General features: G+C 39.3%; 1 protein-coding gene across 1 annotated transcript in view; it reads right to left on the minus strand.

The window, feature by feature from the left end:
• The window catches only part of si:dkey-251i10.3 (uncharacterized protein LOC553498 homolog), a 58,155-nt gene that overhangs the window by 20,433 nt on the left and 14,094 nt on the right, over positions 1-23,628 (minus strand). The window contains exons 5-9 of the mRNA XM_063060740.1: positions 22,150-22,298; positions 20,882-21,037; positions 19,363-19,482; positions 14,751-14,845; positions 3,802-3,925 (exon numbers count right to left, since the gene is read on the minus strand). Coding sequence (XP_062916810.1) covers positions 3,802-3,925; positions 14,751-14,845; positions 19,363-19,482; positions 20,882-21,037; positions 22,150-22,298 — 644 coding nt within the window. The remainder of the gene's footprint in view (positions 1-3,801; positions 3,926-14,750; positions 14,846-19,362; positions 19,483-20,881; positions 21,038-22,149; positions 22,299-23,628) is intronic.

A 23,628-nucleotide genomic window follows, 5' to 3' on the forward strand; every position in this document is an offset into this window, starting at 1 on the left:
GTGCATTTCAATAAGGAAGAAAACATATGCGAAGTTGGATCATTATAGAATGTTTAACACTTCATATGGAATAGGGGGAAGAAAAAGTCAAAGGCCGCATTGACATCAAGGAGGGAAATGCTCCAACCACTGAATCCTAGAATGACCACTTATTGCTGCCTAAGTGTCATGGCAATGAAGCCTAGAAATGATTCAATGCAATACTATAATAAGCAAACAACAGGAATTCTGTAGATGCTGGAAATTCAAGCAACACACATCAAAGTTGCTGGTGAACGCAGCAGGCCAAGCAGCATCTATAGGAAGAGGCGCAGTCGACGTTTCAGGCCGAGACCCTTCGTCAGGACTGCGCCTCTTCCTATAGATGCTGCTTGGCCTGCTGCGTTCACCAGCAACTTTGATGTGTGTTGCTATAATAAGCATTATGGCATGGTGGTTATGTTAGCGGATTAGTTATCCAGAATCTGAAGCAATGATCCGGAGATGAGAGCTTGAACCCTAGTTCAGTAACTAGAGAAATTCAATTCAGATAATTAAACAATTGTGGAGCAACAGTAACCATAAAATCAGTGGAGGGTTGTTTTGGGAACAATGTGGTTCACTAATTCCCTTCAAGGAAGGAAATCCATTGCCTTCATCTTGGCCTTTAAGCTGACTCAAATACAAAAGAATGTGATTTACGCCTGGGTGTCCTCTTAAATAGCTGAACATGCCAAAACATTAGGGATGGACAATAACTGTTGGTCCTGTCATTGACACACACTCTCCATCAAAGTATAAAAAGCAGAAGACAGACAGCTTAGTATTCCGGGGTTCTGTTGCTTAAGACGTGATAATGCGAGAGGGGTTAAAGGAGGAGGGGTGGTGTTACTAGTCGGTACTGCAGTGCTCTGTCAGGACAGACTGGGGACTGGAGTGAGGCTTTGTGTGTGGAATTGAGGAATAAGAAAGGTATCACATTAACGAGGCTATATTATAGACCACCCAACATCAGTGGGATTTAGAGGAACAAATTCGTATAGAGGTCGCAGACTGTTGCAAGAAACATGTGATTTGAATAGTAGGTGATTTCAACTTTCCACATATAGAATGAGACTTCCACACTGTAAACGAACTAGATGGGATACAGTCTGCCAAATGTGCTCAGGAAAGTTTACTTAATCAAAGTGTAGGAGTCCCAACGAAATCTCCTGTCAGGAGATGAAACAGAGCAGATGGCAGAAATTTGCGAAGGGGAACACTTTGCATCTAGTGATCATGATGCCGTTAGTTTCAAAGTGATTATGGAAAGGGACAGGTCTGCTCCTCAGGTTGAGATTCTAAATTGGAGAATGGCTAATTTTGATGGTATCAGAAAGGATGTGGCAAGTGTGGATTGGAACAGCCTGTTTTCTGGCAAAGCTGTACTTGGTAAGTGGGAGGCCTTCAAAAGTGAAATTTTCAGAGTACAAAGCTTGTATCTGCCTGTCACAATAAAAGGTAAAGCTAACAGGTTTATGAACCTTTGTTTCTGAGAGATATAGAGGTCCTGGTTAAGAAAAAAAAAGGAAATGCATAGCAGGTATTGGCAGGTAGGAACAAATGAGGTACTTCAGGAGTATAAGAAATACAAGAGAACACTTAAGAAAGAAATCAGGAGGGCTAAGAAAAGGCATGAGGTTGCTCTAGCAGGCAAGGTGAAGGAGAATTCTAAGGGCTTCTACAGACATGTCAAGAGCAAAAGGGTTGTAAGGGTCAAAATTGATTCTCTGGAAAATCAGAATGGTAATCTATACATGGAGTTGAATGAGATGGGGGAGATCTTAAATGGATTCTTTGCATCTGTATTTACTCAAGAGATGGACACAGAGCCTATAGAAGTGAGGCAAAGCAGCAGTGAGGTCATGGACCCAATACAGTTTACAGAGGAGGAGGTGTTTGCTGTCCTGAGGCAATCAGGATGGATAAATCCTCAGGGCCTGACAAGGTGTTCCCTTGGACCACACGAGGCAAGTGCAGATATTGCTGGGCCCCTAGCAGATTTATCTAAATTATCCTTAGAGACAGGTGAGGTGAGGTACTGAAGGATTGTTGGATAGCTAATGTTGATCCACTGTTTAAAAAAAGCTCCAAGAATAAACCAGGAAATTTTAGGCCTTTTAGCCTGACACCATTAGTGGGAAAGTTATTGGAAGGTACTCTAAAAGACCAGATATACAAGTATTTGGATTGACATGGACTGATTAAGGATAGTTGGTATGGCTTTGTGTGTGGTAGGTCACGCCTAACCAATCATATAGTATTTTTCAAGGATGTCACCAGGAAAGTTGTTGAAGGCAAGGCAGTGGATTTTGTCTAGATGAACTTCAGCAAGGCGTTTGACACAGCAGTCCCATATGGGAGGCTGGTCAAGAAGGTTCAGTTACTTGACATTCAAGATAAGAAGGAAATTGGATTAGTTATTGGCTTTGTGGGAGAAGCCAGAGAGTGGTAGTAGATGGCCGCCTCTCTGACTGGAGGCCTGTGACTACCAGAGTGGCGTAGGCATCGGTGCTGGGTCCATTGTTGTTTGTTGTCTATATCAATGATCTAGATGATAATGTAATTAGCAAACTTGCAGATGACACCAAAATTGGGTGTGTAGTGGACAGTGAAGACTATCAGAGCTTGCAGTGGGATCTGGACCATTTGGAGAAATGGGCTGAAAAATGGCAGGTGGAATTTAATGCAGGCAACTGTGAGGTGTTGCACTTTGGGAGGACCAACCAGGGTAGGTCTTTTAAAAGTGAGCAGTAGAGCACTGAGGAGTGTGGTAGAACAAAGAGATCTGGGAATACCAGTCCATAACTCAATGAAATTGGCGTCACAGGTAGATAAGGTCATTAAGAAAGCATTTGCACACTGGCCTTCATAGATCAAAGTATTGAGTACAGGAATTGGGATGATATGAAGTTGTACATTACATTGGTGAGGCCTAATCTGGAGTATTGTGTGCAGTTTTGGCCAACTTACCTGCAGGAAATAAGATTGAAAGAGTACACTGAAAACTTGCAAGGATGTTGCCGGGTAGACATAAGGAAAGAATGAATAGGTTAGAACTTTATTTTCTAGAACACAGAAGATTTGATTGATGTATACAAAATTGAGAGGATATAGATAGGGTAAATGCAAGCAGGCTTTTTCCACTAAGGTTGGGTGAGACTACAACTAGAGGTCACTGGATAAGGGTGAGAGGTGAAATGTTTACCACAAACATGAGGGTAAACTTCTTCATTTGGAGTGGTAAAAGTGTGGAACGAGCTGCCAGCACAAGTGGTGGATACGATTTTGATTTCAACTTTCAAGATAAGTTTGTATAGGTACACGGATGAGAGGGGTATTGGGCTATGGTCCAGATGCATATCGATGGGGACCAGGCTGTATAAATGAATCTTCATGGACTGGGTGGGTAGAAGGGCCTGTTTCTGTGCTGTAGTTTTCTATGACTAATTGTTAAATTGCAACATACTGTCAAAGCTAAATACTAAATCTGATAAATTGAAATGACTACATAGCACAGTGTATAAAAGAACCAATGAAAATTTTAGCAGTAGTTACTGCATGTGTGTGCATGATCCTACCAAATAAAGAGCAGTCAGGATGAATGATGAACTTGACTCCCCTTTAAGAACTATACTACTGCCAAATGTAGCAATTCAAATAGATATTGATTTATTAAAACGTCTAGCACTTTTTGTGTGTTTGGATGTTGTAAACAAATAATGGTCAAACTATAAACGTGTAGACTGTATAATATAAAGTTAAGTAGATGTGATTTTCCACCTCTATTCGCATTTGTTCCATTTTATTCAATTCCTCAAGAGCTGCCTCAGGATCAGTCTTCCTTAGCTCTTCAAACTTCTTCAAAATCTCCTTTCGTTTAACTCTCTTCACAATTTTATGGAACCTATAAATTTAAATATACACCATTCAGCAAATATGCTTCAAACAGTCAGACTAAATAGGCTTCCAAAATCTCATTTTAAACAAAATCACTAAAACACGCAGTATTAGCACAAGTGATTCTGCAGATTCTGGAAATCCAGAGTAACAGAAACAAAATGCTGGAGGAACTTGGTAGGTCAGGTGCATCCATGGAGACGAATTAACCGTCGACGTTTCAGGCTGAGACCCTTCGTTAGGACTGAATTTGACCAGATATATGCACACATCATCATGCAATTTACTTGCAATTTTCTTTTTCTAAAATATTAACTCTACCGTATGCTTAGAATCTTATCTGGTTCCGCTTCAATATTTGGATGAGTCTCAATTTTTTTGTAATTACATTCAGGAGATCATTTAATCTTTTTTCCCCCAACCAATTTCTTCTATGTTATTATTGCCAGCAATAATAATGTATTTTCATTATGCTTGTTGGCTTATTCATACGTGTCAAAGTTATCTGACTGACCTCTGCATTAGCTCCTTCTATTATTTTCAAGTCTTTAGGATCATGGTACAAAACATAATCTATGGGTGTGGCCCTCTGGACATTTTATTCCAGTCTAGCCCAAAGCTTCCAATGAAGCCACCAACCTGGGTAATTTCCTACATCTCTCCCGGAGCTGTGAAAGAATCAAAAGGCCTTAATGTTAAGAGAGAGTAGTCAAGCAGCATCCATCTTACTGTCCACACCCAGAAGTTGCTCAGTTGACAAGTGAGATCTTTACATACGTCATCACAAAGTGACCAATCAGAGCAGGAATTCAGATCAGTGAAATAAATAAGACCGTAACAAACAGGAGCAGAATTAGGCTATTCGGGCTATTGAGTCTGCTCCAACATTCCATCACGGCTGATTTATTACCTCTCTCAAACCCATTCTCCTGCCTTCTCCCTGTAATCTTTGATCTTTGACATCCTTATTAATCAAGAACCTATCAACCTCCACATCTACAGGAATCACTGCCTCAAGCAGGGACCACCCATTATCAAGGATCCCTGCACTTTTCTTGCTTTTATAATCAGGCATGAGGTACAGAAGCCTGAAGTCCCATACAACCAGGTTCAGGAACAGCTATTTTCCTACAACCATCAGGATTCCTGACACAATATATAGACAGGCCAGGTAGAGGAGAGGCCATACTGTTACTAGTCAGGTGACAGATCTCTGTGGGTGAGCACTTCAGATACAGTAACCACAGTTCCCTTCATTAGCAGAGCAAAAAGGGGACACAAGAAGGTCCCAGCAACTAGGATTAGGGAAAACTCCCAGGTGTCCTATACATATGGGAAGAACAGGAGGATGACTAGTTAGGGCTGATGAGAGATAGAAGAGGAAAAGTGACTGCATTCTAACAGACTGCATTACCGTCTGGTATGGAGAGGCCACTGCACAGCATCAGAAAAAGCTACAGAAAATTGTAAACTCAGCCAGTTCCATGGTGGGCAATACCCTCCCCATCATCCAGGATATCATCAAAAAACAATGCCTCAAAAAAGTGCATCCATCTCCAGGACATGCCCTCTTCTCATTGCTGCCATCAAGGAGGTACAGGAGCTTGAGAACACACAAACACACAATGTTTCAGGAACTTATTCCCCTCCGCCATCAGATTTCTGAATGGAAATTTACTCATGAACACTTCCTCAGTATTTTCCCTTATTTTTCGTTAAATTTATTAAGTATATACTTATTATTGTAATTTATAGTTATTACTATATATTGCAAAGTACTGCTGCCACAAAACAAATTTCACGACATGTTGGTGATACTAGGCTTGATTCAGATTAAAGGACTTATAGCACTACCATGGACTTCTTGTCAATTGCCCTTTTCAGGTATCAAGTCTTGTTTTTGCAAAACCCCTCCCCCACAGTATTTCATAATTTTATGTATAACTTATATTCTGTGTATTCTCTGTACCTTCATGACAGTCATGCTGCTGCAAGCCAGATTTTCACTGTATTTATGCATATGACAATAAATTTAACCTATAGAGTCAAACAAAATCTTAAGTCAGGTCTTTCACATCATGGCAGTACAAGGCTGCTAGAATTTGTCATGAAGCTCCTGAATCAAGAGTGTTATGAGGTGATGGCAAATTGGGTAGTAATGGTATAGGAAAAGATAGTAGAGAAGGAAAATTAAATCAAGCAATCAGAATTATGCCTGAAGCGCACGATGACATGCTGTTTATTGGGTATGCTGGTGCCAATCACATAAAAGGCAACACCTTTTATTTTACTTAATCTTTCAGGAGAGCTGAGACAGCAGAAACTGCAATGCATTTAAACATGGTGTTATAATTTGTATTTTTAAAATTACAAATTAGTATAATTAACTGAATTTAGAAAGCTATGACTACTTTAAGATCATTGATGTGACACTAATTAGATAAGAAAAAGCCAGAATGTTAGTGTTATCAGGACTAATAAAAGTTTAAAAATATTTCAAACAAATGAAGCTGGCAACATATGAACAAACCAATCATAATTTCCTATATTTTAATCAAAGGGATCATTGTTTAGATGAAGTTTGGTAGCAATCAAAACATAAATAAAGCTGTTAAACCTCTGGCAACTGCTTATATATGTATAATCATTATCTAATTCAGAAGAGTTGAAACAAAATACATTTCACAAACAGTTCACAGGAATGATTCAGATTGTCAGAATGTGGTTCAAACAAAAATAAAGTACTTTGCTGCTTCTTAAAATTATGAAGTGAACAGAAAATCTGCTCTTACAGTTCTTTAAATGCCTCTTTTTATCAAAATTTGGCCTGCTGATTGCATTTGTTCTTTCATTTCTTCTACTTCTGCCACAGCACACTTTGAAAATGGTTCATATATACGGAAATAATTAAAATCTATAAAATTAAAGGCAACACACAAAATATTGAAGAAACTCAGTAGGCCAGGTAACATCTATCGAGGGGAATAACCAGTCGATGTTTTGGATCAAGATCCTTCATTCGGGACTGCAAAGGGGACAGAAGCCAGAATAAGGGGAAAGGTGAGTGAATGGAGTAGAAGCTGGCAGGTGATAGGAGAGATCAGGTGATGGGGAAGTCGGTGGGTGGGGGAAGGGGTGAAGTAAGAAGCTGGGTGGGGATAGGTGTAAGAGCTGAAAAGTGAATATGGAAGGACGGGACAGTGGGCTATGGAAGAAAGTGAAGAAAGTGAAGGAGATGGACAGGAGGGAGCTGATAGGCAGGTGAGGATTAGAGAAGGGGTGAGAAGCTAACCAGAATGGGGAATAAAAAAAGGGGGGGGGGTGTTGAGTGATTACCAGAAGTTGGAGAAATTAATGTCCTCACCATCAGACTGGAGGCCACCCAGGCAGAATATGAGAAGCCATTCCTCCAACCTGAGCTTGGCCTCATCACGGCAGTAGAGGAGGCCATGGACAGACATGTCAGGATGGGAATGCGAAGTCAAATTGAAATGGATGGTCACAGGGAGATCCTGACTTTTTTGCTGGACAGAGCAAAGGTGCTCAGAAAAGCAGTCCCCCAATCTGTGCTGGATCTCACCGATGTAAAGGAGGCTACACCAGTAACATCGGATTCAAATGATTCCTATAGACTTGAAATGTCACCTCAGCTGGGAGGAATCACTAGATTCTGGAATGGTTCCAGAGGACCGGAAAATTGCAGATGTCACTCCACACTAAGAAGGGTGAGAGGCAAAAGACTGGAAATTATGGGCCAGTTAACCTGACTGTTAAGATGTTGGAGTTCATTATTAAGGATGAAGTTACAGTGTACTGGGAGGCGCACGATAAAATAGACTGAAGTTAGCATGGTTTCCTCAGGGGAAATCTTGCCTGATAAATCTGTTGGAATTCTTTGACGAAACAACAGACAGAACAGACAAAGGAGAGTAGTGAATATTGTTTACTTGGATTTTCAGAAGGCCACTGAAAGGTCATTGAGGCTGCTGAACAAGTTATGAGCCCATGGTATTACAGGAATGATACTAGCATGGATGGAAGATTGTCTGACTGGCAGGAAGCAAAGAATGGGAATAATGGGCAGCTTTTCTGGTTGGCTGCCAGTGACTAGTGGTGATTCACAGGGGTTTGTGTTAGAACCGCTTCTTTTCATGCTGTATGCTAATAGTTTGGATGATGGAATTGATGGCTTTGTGGCTGATAGAAAGATGGATGAAGGGGCTGGTAGTGTTGATGAAGAAAGGAATCTGCAAAAGGACTTAGATTAGGAGAAAGGGCAAAGAAATGGCAAATGGAATACAGTGTAGGGAGTGTAAGGTCATGCACTTTAATAGAAAGAATAAAGGTGTAAACTATGTTCTAATGGGAACCAAATTCAGAAATCAGAGATGCAAAGGAACTTGGGGAGTCCTCATGAAGGATTCCTTAAAGGTTAACTTGCAGGTTGAGTCAGTGGCAAATGCAATGTTAGCATTCATTTTGAGAGGACTAGAATATAAAAGAGGAATATAATGCTGAAGCTTTATAAGGCATTAGTCAGACTGCATTTGGACTACTGTGAGCAGTTTTTTGCACCTCATCTAGGAGAGGATGTGCCGGCATTGGCGGCGGTCGAGAGAATGACAGGGTTAATGTACGAAAACAACAGGAATTCTGCAGATGCTGGAAATTCAAGCAACATACATCAAAGTTGCTGGTGAACGCAGCAGGCCAGGCAGCATCTATAGGAAGATGCTGACGAAGGGTCCTGACGAAGGGTCTCGGCCTGAAACGTCGACTGCGCCTCTTCCTATAGATGCTGCCTGGCCTGCTGCGTTCACCAGCAACTTTGATGTATGTTGGTTGGGTTAATGTACGAGAAGAGTTTGTTAGTCTGGGTTTGTACTTGCTGTGCAAATACAGATAATGGACTTCCTTCATACAATGTTTTCAATTATTACGTCCTGAGTTTAGAAGAACAAGAACGAATCTCATTGAAACCTATTGAATATTGAAAAGCTCAGATACAGTGGACATGGAGAGGCTGTTTCCTATAGTAGGGTGTCCAGGAGCAGAAGGCACAGAATAGGACTTCCCTTTAGAAAAGGGATGAGGAAGAATTTCTTTAGCCAGGGGGAGGTGACTCAGTGGAAGTCACTACCAAGATGGCTGTGGAGGCCAGGTCATTAGGTATATTTAAAATAAAGGTTGATAGTTTCTTGATTAGTAAGGTTGTCAAAGGTTATGGGGTGAAGGCAGGTGAATGGGGTTAAGAGGGATAATAAGTCAGCCATGATGGAATGGTGAAGCAAACTCAATGGGCCGAATGGCCGGGGCCTGCTCCCATGTCTTACAGTCTTTTGGATTATCTGGGGCCCTGGAGGGAGAAGGTGTAGCACTTATCACAAAATAGTTAAAATGATAAGGAATTAGACCATAAGATATAGGAACAGAATTAGGCCATTTGGCCCACCGTGTCTGCTCTGCCATTTCATCATGACTGATCCAATTTCCTGCCCTCTCCCCATATCCCTTCATGCCCTGACCAATCATCCTCTGCCTTAAATATACATAAAGACTTGGCTTCCACAGCTGCCTATGGCAACAAATTCCACAGATTCAACACTCTCTGGCTAAAGAAATTCCTCCTAATTTCTGTTTTTATAGAATGCCCCTCCTATTCTGAGGCTGTGCCCTCTAGTCTTAGACTCTCCCACCACAAGAAACATTCTCTCCACATCAACTCTGTCAAGGCCTTTCACTATTCGACAGGTTTCAATGAGATCATCCCTCATTCTTCTGAATTCCAGGCCCAGAGTCATCAAATGCTCCTCATATGTTAACCCTTTCATTCTTAGAATCATTCTTGTGTACCTCCTCTGGACCTTCTCCAATGTCAGCACATTCTTTCTGAGATAAGGGGCCCAAAACTGCTCACAATACTCCAAGTGAGGCCTCACCAGTGCTTTATAAAGTCTCGACATTACATCCTTGCTTTTGTATTCTAGTCCTCTTGAAATAAGGGCTAATATCGCATTTGCCTTCTGCACCACCAACTCAACCTGCAAATTAATCTTTAGGGAATCCTGCACAAGGACTCCCGAGTCCCTTTGCACCTCAGTTTTTTTGTATTTTCTCACCATTTAGACAATGGACAACTCTGTCATTTCTTCTACCAAATTGCATGGCCATACACTTCCTGGCACATCCTCCACTTCTTTACTCATTCTCCTAATCTGTCTAATTCCTTCTGTAGCCTCTCTACTTCCTTAAAACTACCTGTCCCTCCACCTATTTTCATACTATCTGCAAACTTTGCAACAAAGCTACCAATTCCATCATCCAAATCATTAACATATAATGTAAAAAGAATCGGCCCCAACACAGATCTCTGTGAAACACTACTAGTCCCCAGAAAAGATTCCCTTTATTCCCACTCTTTGCCTCCTGCCAGTCAGCTTCTGCTTTAAGCATGCTAGAATTTTTCCTGTGATACCTTGGGCTCATAGCTTGTTAAGCAGCCTCATGTGTGGCACCTTGTCAAATGCCTTCTGAAAATCCAAATACACAACATCAATTGATTCTCCTTTGTCTATCCTGATTGTTATTTTTTCAAAGAATTCCAACAGATACGTCAGGCAAGATTTTCCCATGAGGAAACGATACTAACTTCAGCCTATTTTATCACATGCGTCCAAGTACTCCAAAACCACATCCTTAACAATCAACTCCAACATCTTCCCAACCACCAAGGTCAGACTAATTGGCCTATAATTTCCTTTCTTTTGCCTCACTCCTTTCTTGAATAGTGCATTGATATTTGCAATTTTCCAGTCTTCCAGAACCATTCCAGAATCTAGTGATTCTTGAAAGATCATTACTAATGCCTGCACAATCTCCTCAGCCACCTCTTTCAGAACTCTGGGGTGTACACCATCTGGTCCAAGTGGCTTATCTACCTTCAAATCTTTCAGTTTCCCAAGACCCTTCTCCCTAGTAATCATAACGTTTCACACATCATGGCCCCTGACACCTGGAACTCCCACCATACTACTAGTGTCTTCCACAATGAAGACTGATGCAAAAGATTTATTCACTTCATCTGCCACTTCCTTGTCCAGCATTGTTTTCCAGCAGTCCGATATCCACTCTCGCCTCCCTTTTACATGATGTATCTGAAGAAACTTCTGGTATCCTTTTTAATATTATTGGCTAGCTTACATTTGTAACCTATCTTTTCCCTGCTAATGACTTTCTTTTAAGTTGCCTTCTGTTGGTTTTTTTAAAAGTTTCCCAATCCTCTGACTACCCACTCATTTTTTTTCTCTATTACATACCCTCTTTTTGTCTTTTATGTTGGCTTTCACTTCTCTTATTAGCCACAGTTGTGTCATCTTACCTTTGGAACACAGAATTAGAAATGGATTAAAATAGAACTGATACGCTAAAACATAAACAAACTATGTATCGGCACTTTCCTCTTCAACTAACATTAACAATCCAGTTCAGTAAATAATACATTGAACTTAGCCCTTCAGTTCTATACATTTGCGCTCTGCCCTTGACTCAGTAGAGTCTCTGTTATCTACATTCCAACAGATGTGTGGAAATCAGGGATGAGCTTACCTGCAAACGGGATATTGCTAGTATTTCTGTATTCCACACTGAGGAACAGTGGTAGAAGGTGGGAGGGGAAACGTCTAGTCTCTACCTGACACAATCCTGAAGCATAATCACCAAACAAGATTTGCAAACTACTTTTTCTTGCCGCAGCATGTTGCCACAACAGATGGGTCTATTATGATGCTGCACACACAAAGCCAATAAAAATAGTTGTTTGTTCATTTAACTGTGTCATTATTAAAGAAAGATTGTACTGGATCTTCTTAAATCTGTTATGGTGCATTGATTCTTGGCAAAAGCTCTTCTTAAACCAATTTTCCTGCCTCACTTTGGCAGAGGCCCCAAAGATGTGAAGTGTCTTCATGTGTCTTGCTTAAGGCAGCATTCAGTAGAATTCTACACACCTGAACCACCACAGATTATTCTAGCTGAACCTGCCTGTGTCCTCATTAAACAATCATATATTGTCATATTCTAGCAGAGGATGGTTTAACAACAACAGCACAAGCCAGGATCAAATGTGGAATTCTGCAAAAATTTTGCATGCATCAATAATATTCAAAATAATCCATAAAATTAAGAGATGCACAATAAGCTACAAATCTCCAGAACCTGTTGGTTAATATATGCTGCTCCAATATGCCTCTGAGCTATGTATATTTCAATGCAAGAAGTACTGCAAGAAAAGTAGATGAGTTCAGGCCATAGATCAACATCTGAAATTATGATATTGTGGCCATTGATGAGACTGGTTGCAGGAGGGGCAAGACTGGCAGTCCAGTAATCTGAGATTCCGTTGTTTTAGACGCGACAGAGTGGGAGGGGTTAAAGGAGGAGGAGTGGCGGTACTAGTCAGGGAAAATGTCATGGTAGTGCTCAGTCAGGATAGACCAGAGAACTCGTCTAGTGAGGCTTTACGGGTGGAACTGAGGAATAAGAAAGGTATGACTACATTCATTGGGCTATATTATAGACCACCCAACAGTCTGCAGGATTTAGAGAATCAAATTTGTAGAGAGGTCACAGACTGTTGCAAGAAACACAAGGTTATGACAGTAGGTGATTTTAACCTTCCACATATTGACTAGGTCTCCCATACTGTAAAAGGACTAGATGGGATAGAGTTTGTCAAATGTGTTCAGGAGAGTATCCTTAATCAGCACATAGAAATTCCAATGAGAGAGTGTGTGATACTGGATCTGCTGTTAGGGAATGAGACAGGGCGGATGACAGAAGTTTGTGTATGGGAACACTTTGCACCTAGTGCTCATAATGCCATTAGTTTCAAGATAATTATAAAAAGGGACAGTCTGGGCCTCAGGTTCAGATTCTAATTTGAAGGAACACCAATTTTGATGGTATCAGAAGGGATGTGGAAAGTGTGGACTGGAATAAGCTGATTTCTAGCAAAGGTGTAATTGGTAAGTGGGAAGCCTTCAAAAGTGAAATTTTGAGAATACAAAGCTTGTATGTACCTTTCAGAATAAAAGGTAAAGCTAACAGTTTTAGGGAACCTTGGTTTTTGAGAAATATTTTGACCTTGGTTAAGAGAAAAAAGGTGTATAGCAGGTATAGGAAGGTAGAAACAATTCGGTACTTGAGGAGTATAAGAAACGCAAGAGAACACTTAAAATAGAAATTAGGAGAGCTAAAAGAAGGCATGAGGTTGCTCTAGCAGACAAGCTGAGGGAGAATCCCGGGGCTTCTATAGATATGTGAAGATCAAAAGGTTTGTAAGGGACAAAATTGATCCTCTGGAAGTTTAGAATGGTAATCTATGCGAAAGAGATGGGGGAGATCTCAAATGTAGTTTTATTTGCATCTGTATTTACTCAGGAGACAGACACAAAGTCTATAGAAGCGAGACAAAGCAATAGTGAGGTCATGGACCCTATACAGATTACAGAGGAGGTGGTGTTTATTATCTTGAGGCAAATTAAGAGTCGATAAATCCCCAGGGCCTTGACAAGATGTTCCCTCGGATCCTGTGGGAGGCAAGTGCAGAAATTGCAGGGGCCCTAGCAGAGATATTTACATCATTTGTGACAGGTGAGGTACTGAAGGACTGGAGGATAGTTAAAGCTGTTCTGTTCTTTAGGAATAAACTAGGAAATTATAGCCTGGTGAGCCTGACATCAGTAATGGGAAAGTTATTGGAAAGTTTTCTAAGGGACTGGATATGAATATTTGGATTGACATGAACTGATAGTCAGCATGGCTTTGTGTGTGGTAGGTCGCGTCCAACCAACCTTATAGGTTTTTTGAGAAGGTTACCAGGACAGTTGAAGAAGGCAAGGCAGTGGAGGTTGTCTACTTGGGGTTTGGGTTTTGATCCTCCACAATATTCTGCGTGGGAATTTAAACTGGAGGTGGCAGTGTTTTTTTTTTACGAGGCCGAGTTACTGCCTGATTAGGAACAGTAATTTGCACTCTGATTTAATTTGTCACATCAAGGGACTATTGTGCACAAGTCCAAAAACCCTTGAAGGTGGTAGTGCAGGTAAGTGATATGGTTAAGAAGAAATATGTGATATTGACTTCTACTAGTCAAGATTCTGGGGTGCAAGGGTGTAGAATTTATGCTGCAACTTTTCTAAAACATAGGTCAGACTGGAGTACTGTGTGCATTTCTGGTCAACACAGCATAGGATGGGTGTGATACCATTGGAGAGGGTTCACGGGAAATTCATCAGGATGTTTCCTGGGATTGAGCATTTCAGTTAAGAGGAGAGACTTGAGAGGTGAGGCCTGTTTTCCCTTTAGAAGAGGAAGTTAATAAGGAACATGACTGAGGTATATAAAAATTATGAAGGAAAAGTATAGGGTAAGCGGCAGGAAACCTTTCCCCTAGCAGAGATGAATAAAACTGGAGGACATAAAACTAGGGTAAGGAGTTACAAATTTAGAGGTTGTTTGAGAAGCTTTCTCACCCAAAAAGTGGTGAGAACCCGGAATGTACTGATGGAGAGACTGATGAAAACAGAGTCACTAACAGCATTTAAAAGTTGTCTAGATGAGTACTTGAATTGCTTAGGCATAGAAGGCTATGAAACCAGCGCTGGAAGATAGGATTAGTACAAATGAGTACATGGTAGTCTGACATGCCTGTTTCCGTGCAGTATGACTATGACTATAACATGCACAGGTCTAATAAGATCAGGCTCATTATCAACAAGGAAGGAGTTTTTTTTTTCAAATTAAATAACTAATTCTGAAACTGCAACTCTTACTTTTTGCTCTTGATTTTCTTTGCCCTTTTCGTTCTAGCTTCATAATATGACTGAAGGGCTCTTGCTTTCTGCAGCTCAGCTCGACGCTCTCGTGCCTAAAGTAAAACAAGAAAAGTGCATTTAGAGTCAAGGCCAGTTTTATTTTCAGAGCCAAATGATACCCAATAATTCTTGCTCAGACTGCAAGTCTTAAGTGCCGCCCCATCTAAACAATCACATTCACCTCCACAGGCAACTTATCTGTCTGATTAAATTAAATTGCATTATTAAGCTTGGTAGGTGCTGACAAGAAGCACGTGGGTGAGATGTTGAAAAGGAAGAGTCCATTCATAACTTGTACAAGTGTTGTGAAACCTTAAAGTAAAACTAAAAATAAAGCCGGTAAACAATGCTTCTATCCTTTGATTATTTCCCAAAATAGTCATTTCAAAGGATGGAAAATTGATCATTGGAACCCACTGAGTCAATGCATTAACTTTGAACGGGTGAACAAATCATCCTGGCTAACTTATTTAAGTAACATAGCTGTTCTTTATGGCAGCAGGTAGAAAACATTTAAGATGTGCTGTTTCTTTGGGCTGCATTGACTGAGACAGGCAGTACAAAACAACAAATTTAGTTGCATAATTATACAGATATAGAAACAATATTTAGCTGATTAAGGAAAAAAAGGGCACTGGATAGGGCAGCAATAGTGACTTGGAGATTTAATTGTTGGGAGAAGAGCCAATAGTTTCTCTAGTAAAAATCAACTCCAGGATGTTATTTCCCTGATGCCAAGGTTAAGGATATTACTGAATAGATGCAGAACTTTCTGAAGTAGCAGGGAAGTAGTTCACTGCCAATGATCCTGGTTCATGTCTCATAGGCAAAGAGAGAGAGGAAATTCTGCAGGTGAAAAATGATTTAGGATCACAAATGTAGTTTCCAAATAACTTCCATTGTCCTGTGGTTGTGAGTACAAAAGTACAAGGACAATGTAGATGAATGTACAGTTGGAAAGATGGCACAGATGAGATTTTTTACTCTTGAAATTTATGGAGTGATAGCTTCAGCAAGGCTTTTGACAAAGTCTCTGTTGCTAAGCTGGTCCTGAATGTAGGGCATGTGGGATTCAAGATACTGTATGTTAACAAACTGCATCCAAAACAGTAATAGAAGACAGAGGGTAATGATCAAGGGATGCTTTCGCGATGTCTGTATCTAGTGGTGTCCAGGGATCAGTGGTGGCACCATTGTGGTTTGGCAAATAAGTAAAATAAGGAACAGCTGAGAATGTTAGTGGACTGGTTATAAAGCTTGCTGTACTTTGAAGTCTGATCACACAAAAATTGCTTAAGCAAATAGCGAAGAAAGTTTTGAAAGGATACAGAGGGACAGAGATCTTTTGGAAATTTGAGCCAAGTTGTGGCAAATTGAATTTAATGCACACAAGTGTAAGGTAATGAATTTTGGGATGTCAAAACCTTGCAAGACAGAGTAAATGGCAAGGTACTCAGGATTGTTGATATATAGAAGGAGCCTGCAATGCCAAGTGCACAGCTCCCTGAAAATGGTGACCTGGGGGAAAGGGTAGTAACGATGTCATTCAGCATGCCCAACTTCAAAGGCCAAAGAGTTGAGTATAAATAATATGTTGCCTGGAATGGAGGGCTGTTGTTATATGGAGAGATTGGATAGGCTGATTTTGTTCTTGCTGAAGAAAAGGAGACTAAAATGATGAGGGGCAATAAAATGGGTACATAGTTTTTATTTTTCTTCCAGGGTGCAGTTTGAAACTGGAAGCAAAGGTTTAAGATGAGAGGGAGAAATTTAAAGGAAATTTAAGGGGCAAATTTTTCACATGTAGGATGGTACTTATATGGAACAAGCTGCCAGAGAAAGTGGCAGATATAGTTTCAATGTTTACAAGGCATCTGGACAGGTAGCTGGATGGGAAAAAAGGACAACATATGTAGGCAAATATAACTAGTGTAGATAGGCAAAGGGAGACTTCCTTTACAATTTTTTACGATTCTATGAATCATCAAATGATTCATCAATTCTGAGAGAGGTGGACAAGTTCAAGTTGGATGGATTGCCCTGCAATATTGCAAGGTTGAGCAGCACTGGGAAAGGTTTGTTATTGGGTGCTTCGTGGAGGGGACTCTGTGCAGGTGTGGTGGCAACAGAGGGTGTCGGAACCTGAGTGCAGACTCAGAAGAAAAGAAACCTGGAAATGGAAGGTACAAAATTACTAAATGAGTTTGGAAGGAAGAGTAAACAAAGACAAGAAAAGAGTAAAGACCACTGGCTGCACTTAAACCTATATACATGTGCAAAGAAGTTAGTGAACAAGGGTGATAAGTGAAGGACACGAACAGACAAGGGTAGGAACTGCAGCTTCACAGTTTTTAAATAGAGGAGGGGAATAAAATGACAAAGGAGTCAAGGGACTTTTGGATCTAATAGTACTAGATTGGCCAAAGAATAAGGAAAGGCCATTACACTGCTGTGGAATATACCATGGACTCTCAGATTGTCAGAGGGAAGCAGGAGAGCAAATACAAATGCAAACTTCTGAGAAGTAAATGAAAAAGCAGTGAAATAGGAAGTTTCAACTATTTGCCTTTCCCCATTTTAATCCCATTCTCTAACTTGGTGAAAAACGCTTAATTAGGAACTTAACTATTTTAAGTGTTTGCTTCTTTAATGGAATAGAATCAACATGAAAAAATATAAAAGGCAAAGAACTGTTAAAATGCATTCAGCACTTCAACTTGCATGCAAAGAGCTCAATGAGGACTAAATCTAGTTTGTTTTGAGGAATGGAGTTGGCAGGTTGAACAGCATTTTGGTATGGTGATCATATATGAATTATAATTAGCAGTTATGGAGAAGAGTTACAAAAAAGAGAAATAAAAGTTCCCACTGGCAACAATGTCAATTTACGAAGCCATATACGGATTCCGCAAAAATAGATAGGGAACAGCAAAGTTAAGGCAAATCCATGCCAGATTAGAGGAAACTATCCATGTAGAAAACATTGCAAGTCGAATCAAATATATTCTCATAAACAAAAATCATGCTGATGAGCACGCATGACAGAACAAAGCAAATCAAAATGGAAGCAAGTGACATGATAGCAAACACTCAATACCAAAGAAAGACAAATGAACTTTAGCATGCATACTTAGATTCGTGAAGTAAAGGAAAAAGTAAATAAATTAAGTAAAGAGCAAATAATACTTTCCTTCATATATTTTAGTATATAACACTGTCAAACTGTATAAATAGACATAAGAGGACAGAATAGCTTATGCAGGAAAGATGTGCCACAGCACAGGAAATATATGATTGCACTAGATAACGGAAGTCTATAAAGATACCACAAGGAAACTAATTTTTTTTTATTATGGGGAGAGAAGCAGTGTTGTTTACTTTGAAATGGAGGCCAATGAAAATTTAATCATTTACACAAACCTATTTGGAGCTTACTTTGAATGTGTAATCAGGATAAAGTGGTTTAAAATGTAAAAGGTAGAAGAATTAGGGGGGAGTTGAGGAAAAACTATACTTGAAATTCAAAGTAGTGCTTGGAATATAAACAGGATGGTAGAGGAACTAACTGTCATCACACTGAAATATACATCCACTTATATTCTGTGCGCCACTGCAGAATGCTGGTTGATCTAATGCTCCTAAGACCTCCAAACGAAACACTGACAGGCCATGCATCCCCCTGTACTTTAGAAAAGACATTGGCAAGGGCTACGGGCCACTAAAACAGGATCTTGCACAAATCACTGTCGCTGAAAATCATCTTGAAACCCTGTGCTCCTCCAGCAGAGTGATCCATGGTTTGGCATGGGTGAGTTGGGGCAAATAGTGCAGTCGTTCACATCTGAGATTTTGGAGCCTGGCTGAACCTGCTCCATGGATCACCCAGAGTCCACAGTTTCACTCATCAACTCCTGTCAAATATGATGGAAGCTATTGTTTCCATCTAGTTAGCTAGAATGCTCACTCGGGCCTGGACGCTCCTTTATTGTTACAGCAGTGAACAGTCATATGTTTTGCTTGACTCTCCCAATATTAGGCTTCATGGACAGCCTCTCTTCTCTGAGCTATGTGTGAGCAGAGCTGCAAGAGATATTAACATACAAAAATATATGAAGCAACAAATCAGGAGCTGGACAATGGGATTTGGCTATTTAATTATTTTCTTGCATAGTGAAACTTTCTTGTGCTGCATAATTCTAGGACTCCATGATCAAGATAAACCTTTTTTCTTTGTAACTTTTAGTGAAACTTCCTTTCTTTTAGCAAAAAAAAAAATCACCTCCCACTGGAACAGTGTAATATTTTTCTATTCCTCATATCCTTAAACCTTTGGTCTTTCTCGGTGATATTGTTATTTCGGTTCTGTACTCCAGTCCTAGAGTATTGGGTTCTGCACAGGGAATCAAACCTATTATAGCAGTACGTGAGTATCTGTACACCTCTCTAAAATTTGCACCTCTCCTGAAGATGGAAGTCTAATCTTCTACATCATCCTATGGTGAGAAAACAGTATGCAAGTGATATAACATCTATAAAAGAACAAGTATGCAAACCAAAGCATGAAACATACCTCCTCCAGACACATAGCTCGCATTGAAGCCTGTTCCCGAGCAGTCACAAAAGGCATAGTTACCGGTTGCTTGTTTTTGTGAAGCAAGTTAAAAACTTCCTGTTCTAAGGGTGTCCGTGCCTGAAATAAAGATGACACGGTTAAGGACCATTCATCTGAAAGCTTATTTTCAAAAAGCTCCAGTCCCGTAAGCAACAATTTAATGTTTGTGTTGCAAAACTGGCTTAAGCAAATGTGGAACTAAAGGTAATGTTGCCAATTGAATACAGAACAGAAACCAAAGCATAGAAGCAAAATACAGTGGATATATTGGGAAAAATAGTGGATACTGTTCCAGAGATTAAGATGTAACTTATTCACTCAATACATAAATGCTTCAGGTGTAAAAATTAAGAGAATATTATTGAAATTTGGAGATAACATTAAATGAGTTATATCCCAAAGTGCAATTATGGAAATCTACATGAACTTTAAGAGGCTTATCTGGAATTCCTTCAAAATTATTACTATTATGATCACATAAAAGATGATGGTTGCTACAACAGGTAACAACAGCAATAACAGCATCTCTGATTTAAGACGCTAACATAGTTAACAGGGAATTGGGTGAAATGTGTTTATCTGGACTAGAAATTAGAAATACTAACTGCTTCCCAGACTATGCGTCTTTAAAATATTATTTGAAGGCAAATGGTGGTTGCAAAGAATAATAATCAAATAGATAATGAGTGAGACAACAGGACTGGAATACAGCATCAATGAAATTATTCAATGCTAGTCTTGGGTTTATGAAAGGCAGATAGCCATTCCATTCTTACGGAACCCTTATGCGAAGACTCACTGTGGGAAATTCCACTATCAGCTACACATATGGTTACATCAAAATTATAGGTAGTCTCCAGGCTACACAAGGGTTCTGTTGCTAAGAAATTTTTCCATACCAATTTCAATAAGAGTCGATTAACATAGATGGTTATTTACTGTCCTGCTCTGTGTAGTTATAATGAATGTTACACATCCAATGGCTAGTTTTGATGGCCTTAAAGAATCAATGATGTTACATGGTTTGATAAAGTATTTTATAACAATAGAAGAAACTGTCTTGTCAGTTTCCAAAATAAATTCCTTAACTGGCCTCCTGCTGTGATCTGACAACTGCATTCATAGTAGATAATGTGTTTAATTACTGTGGGTAGGTTATGTATAGACTGACTTTTTAGGAACACTGGTGGTATTTTCTGTTCATTACTGTTATCCCTAACTTTTCTATTTGAAAAATCTATTTTTGGGATAATTTGCATGCTTGGATTTCTGTCCATAATCTCGGTGCCACCATACCCTCTATGCATCAAAATGTTTTATTATTCAGTGGCTGTAATTAAAGCCTATCCAGACAGTGAGTATCAAAAGCAATACACACAAAACACACATGAACGTGGGAACTTACACTTTTGTTGATCAATGCAATGTATCTTGCAGCATACAAAGTAACCTCTATGTACCATGAGCCAAACTATACCTTCCAGTTTGCCATCACTTCCTCCACTGGCTTGACAGTAAGTTGTTCCTTGTTTAGTGGAAAGGTGAGCTGCTCTGCTTTCCGGTTCTGTCGCACTACATGATCCCATCTTGTAATCTCCTTTGTTGTTTTCTCATAGGCTAATGTCCTTTGAATCTTTGAAGAGAAGCATACAATTATTATTATAAAGTGCTGCAATTATAAGACCATAGACATAGAGCAGATTTAGGCAATGGGGCCCCTTGGGTCTGCTTCATCATTCAATCATGGCTGACTTATTATCTCTCTTAACCCCATTCTCCTGACTTCTCCCCATAACCTTTGACACCCTTACTGTTCATCCCACATCAAGCACGTCAGGTATTCAGAAGAACAATCCATAAAAATTCATTTTGTGGCTGTTTTCCTATAGTCCCTTGTTTCCTTCAAGATCGAATCCTATTTTTTTTTAAAAGATTACTTTCTTTGGGAATTTTTTCTATATGTTGCCCTTGACCTTCTTTAAAAAAAATCTTTAAAATATTCCCTGTTTCTATCAATGTAAACAGTTTTGCTGCATTTACTTTACACAGGCCTTTCATGATTTTGACCATTTCTTGCAAATAGTATCTCAACTTCATGGTTCTATGAAAAACATACTCAGCATCTCTATCTAATTGATGACCATAAATCTAGTCAGATTGCATCCTCACTAAATCTTTCATATTATCTTTTAAATGGTGGTGTCCAGATTTGGATTCAGTACTCAAGCTGTGGGCAGTGTTTCATATGACACTCCCTTACACATTATACCACTTTTCAAGCCCACAATCCTATATGTCTTTTTAGCACCTGTCTCCTCAGTAATCTTCAAATGTTTGTACAAACATACTGGCAAGCTACTGTTCCTCAACCCACTTCAGAACTGTACTCTTCATACTTTATTTGCTCTGTTTTTCCTACCAAAAATATCAGTATACTTCTCTCTCCAGTTTTCCAGCATTTACAGTACTTTGGATTAAGTTAGTTTTGCCATTCATTTTTGATTTCAATTTACCTTGGCCAAGCATGTTTTCAATCCACTGAAAGTGACCCTTCTCCAAATAGGTACTTTATTTTACTCTGGATTTCTCAATGTACCTTTTCCATAGAAATCTAAACTTTGCAATCACAGTTTCTTCACTGCCATTTGCTCTACTTGACTCAATAGTACAAAACCCATTAAAATTCAAAAAGCAACATTTATTTTTGCCTTTGCCATACACTATATGAACCGTAAATTAATTCACCTTTTCACTTTGCTGTTTGTTGAGGGGTAAATCCAGTGGCTTGTTTGTTTTCTCAAATTTCGTGAGCTGTTTTTTCACTTTGTTCAAGGAGGAAGAGGATGGTTGGATGTTTCCCACCAAATCCGAGAGCTCAATCTTCTCATTAGTTCCTGGAAAATGTTGGGAGATGAGCAATGTAATTGATAATCTTCAGTAATAGTAAGTTAAAGAGTAAATAATTAACTTATCTGACTTATGATATATCTTTCCAGAAACATTATAATAGTGTAAATACATTGTATTTATAGATATATGTTCTCAGATACCAAACACATTCTATCCGGAATGCTGGGGTTCATCCATTCAATCCCAAATGATTTTTATGAAACTGTTACATCTCAATTATTGACAAACTACCTCTTTGGCATTTTAAAATGACTTAAGTCATGGGATCTCATTCCTTGATTATTAAATGTTGCTAACGATAAATCAGATCTTTTTTCTTACTTTGATTCCATATTTTACTGCCATTAATCCCATCTTTCTTTCTCCCTTTTAATTTTGCTTTCTGCACATGATTTGGCACTGTTTGACTCAGTCTGCATTTCTAATTACTGAAAGAAAATAACAGGTGCTTGAATCACAGTAAAAGCATTGATCACAAAAAAAACTGATGAAGTACAGCTACCAAGAGATACTATCAATCCTTGTGAAGCCTGGCATTCTAAGGTTATGGAGATGATTCTTCTTGGAAAGTATGAAGTACTGAACAAAAGATAAACTTCAACTAAGTTATAAATATTCGTTCATGATAAATTAGGTTAAATGGCCATGCAGGTAATTCCCTATATCCTCAATCTGAACTAGAGCAAATTATGTCCTTTCAGAGAAAACATTAAGTATGTTTTCCCACAAATCTTCCAAGCATTGTTATGCCTTCCAAGGAAGCAACAAATAGTTGGTTAATAAAATCAAGCCAATCTCACTTATGGTCTGGGATTAATTATAATGGGACTCTGTTACAAGCTTTTGCCTGGCCTTTCAGTTAATGCATAGCATGGGTCTTGAAGGTAAACCACTTTTTAATCATTGAAAATTTATCAGACAGAAGCCAGCCATTTGACTCATCATGCCTATGCAATCAAAAATCATTTGCCTAGCCTAATCTCAGGTTCAGCCTCCTCAAACTGGTTAAGGCTTCTGTACTCACTACCTTCACAAGCAACATTTTTTCAAAATGTTACCCTTGCCTTTAGTGTGAACGTTTTACCAATTACTGTAAATCTATGTCTCCTAGTTTTAGACCTCACCGCTATGGAAAAGGGGTAATTTCATTTTGTTCATTTAGGCCCTTCAGTTTTATACACTACATCTAATTCTCCCTTCAGCCTTCTTGTCCCCAAAAAACCCAGAAATAATCCAGTATTATAGCAACAATGCTCCAGTCCTCGTAAGAAAACAAAATCAGGATTTAAATGAATTCTACATGTTTCTATTCTT

This window comes from Mobula hypostoma, chromosome 10 (assembly GCF_963921235.1).
Source record: "Mobula hypostoma chromosome 10, sMobHyp1.1, whole genome shotgun sequence".
Taxonomy (NCBI): domain Eukaryota; kingdom Metazoa; phylum Chordata; class Chondrichthyes; order Myliobatiformes; family Myliobatidae; genus Mobula; species Mobula hypostoma.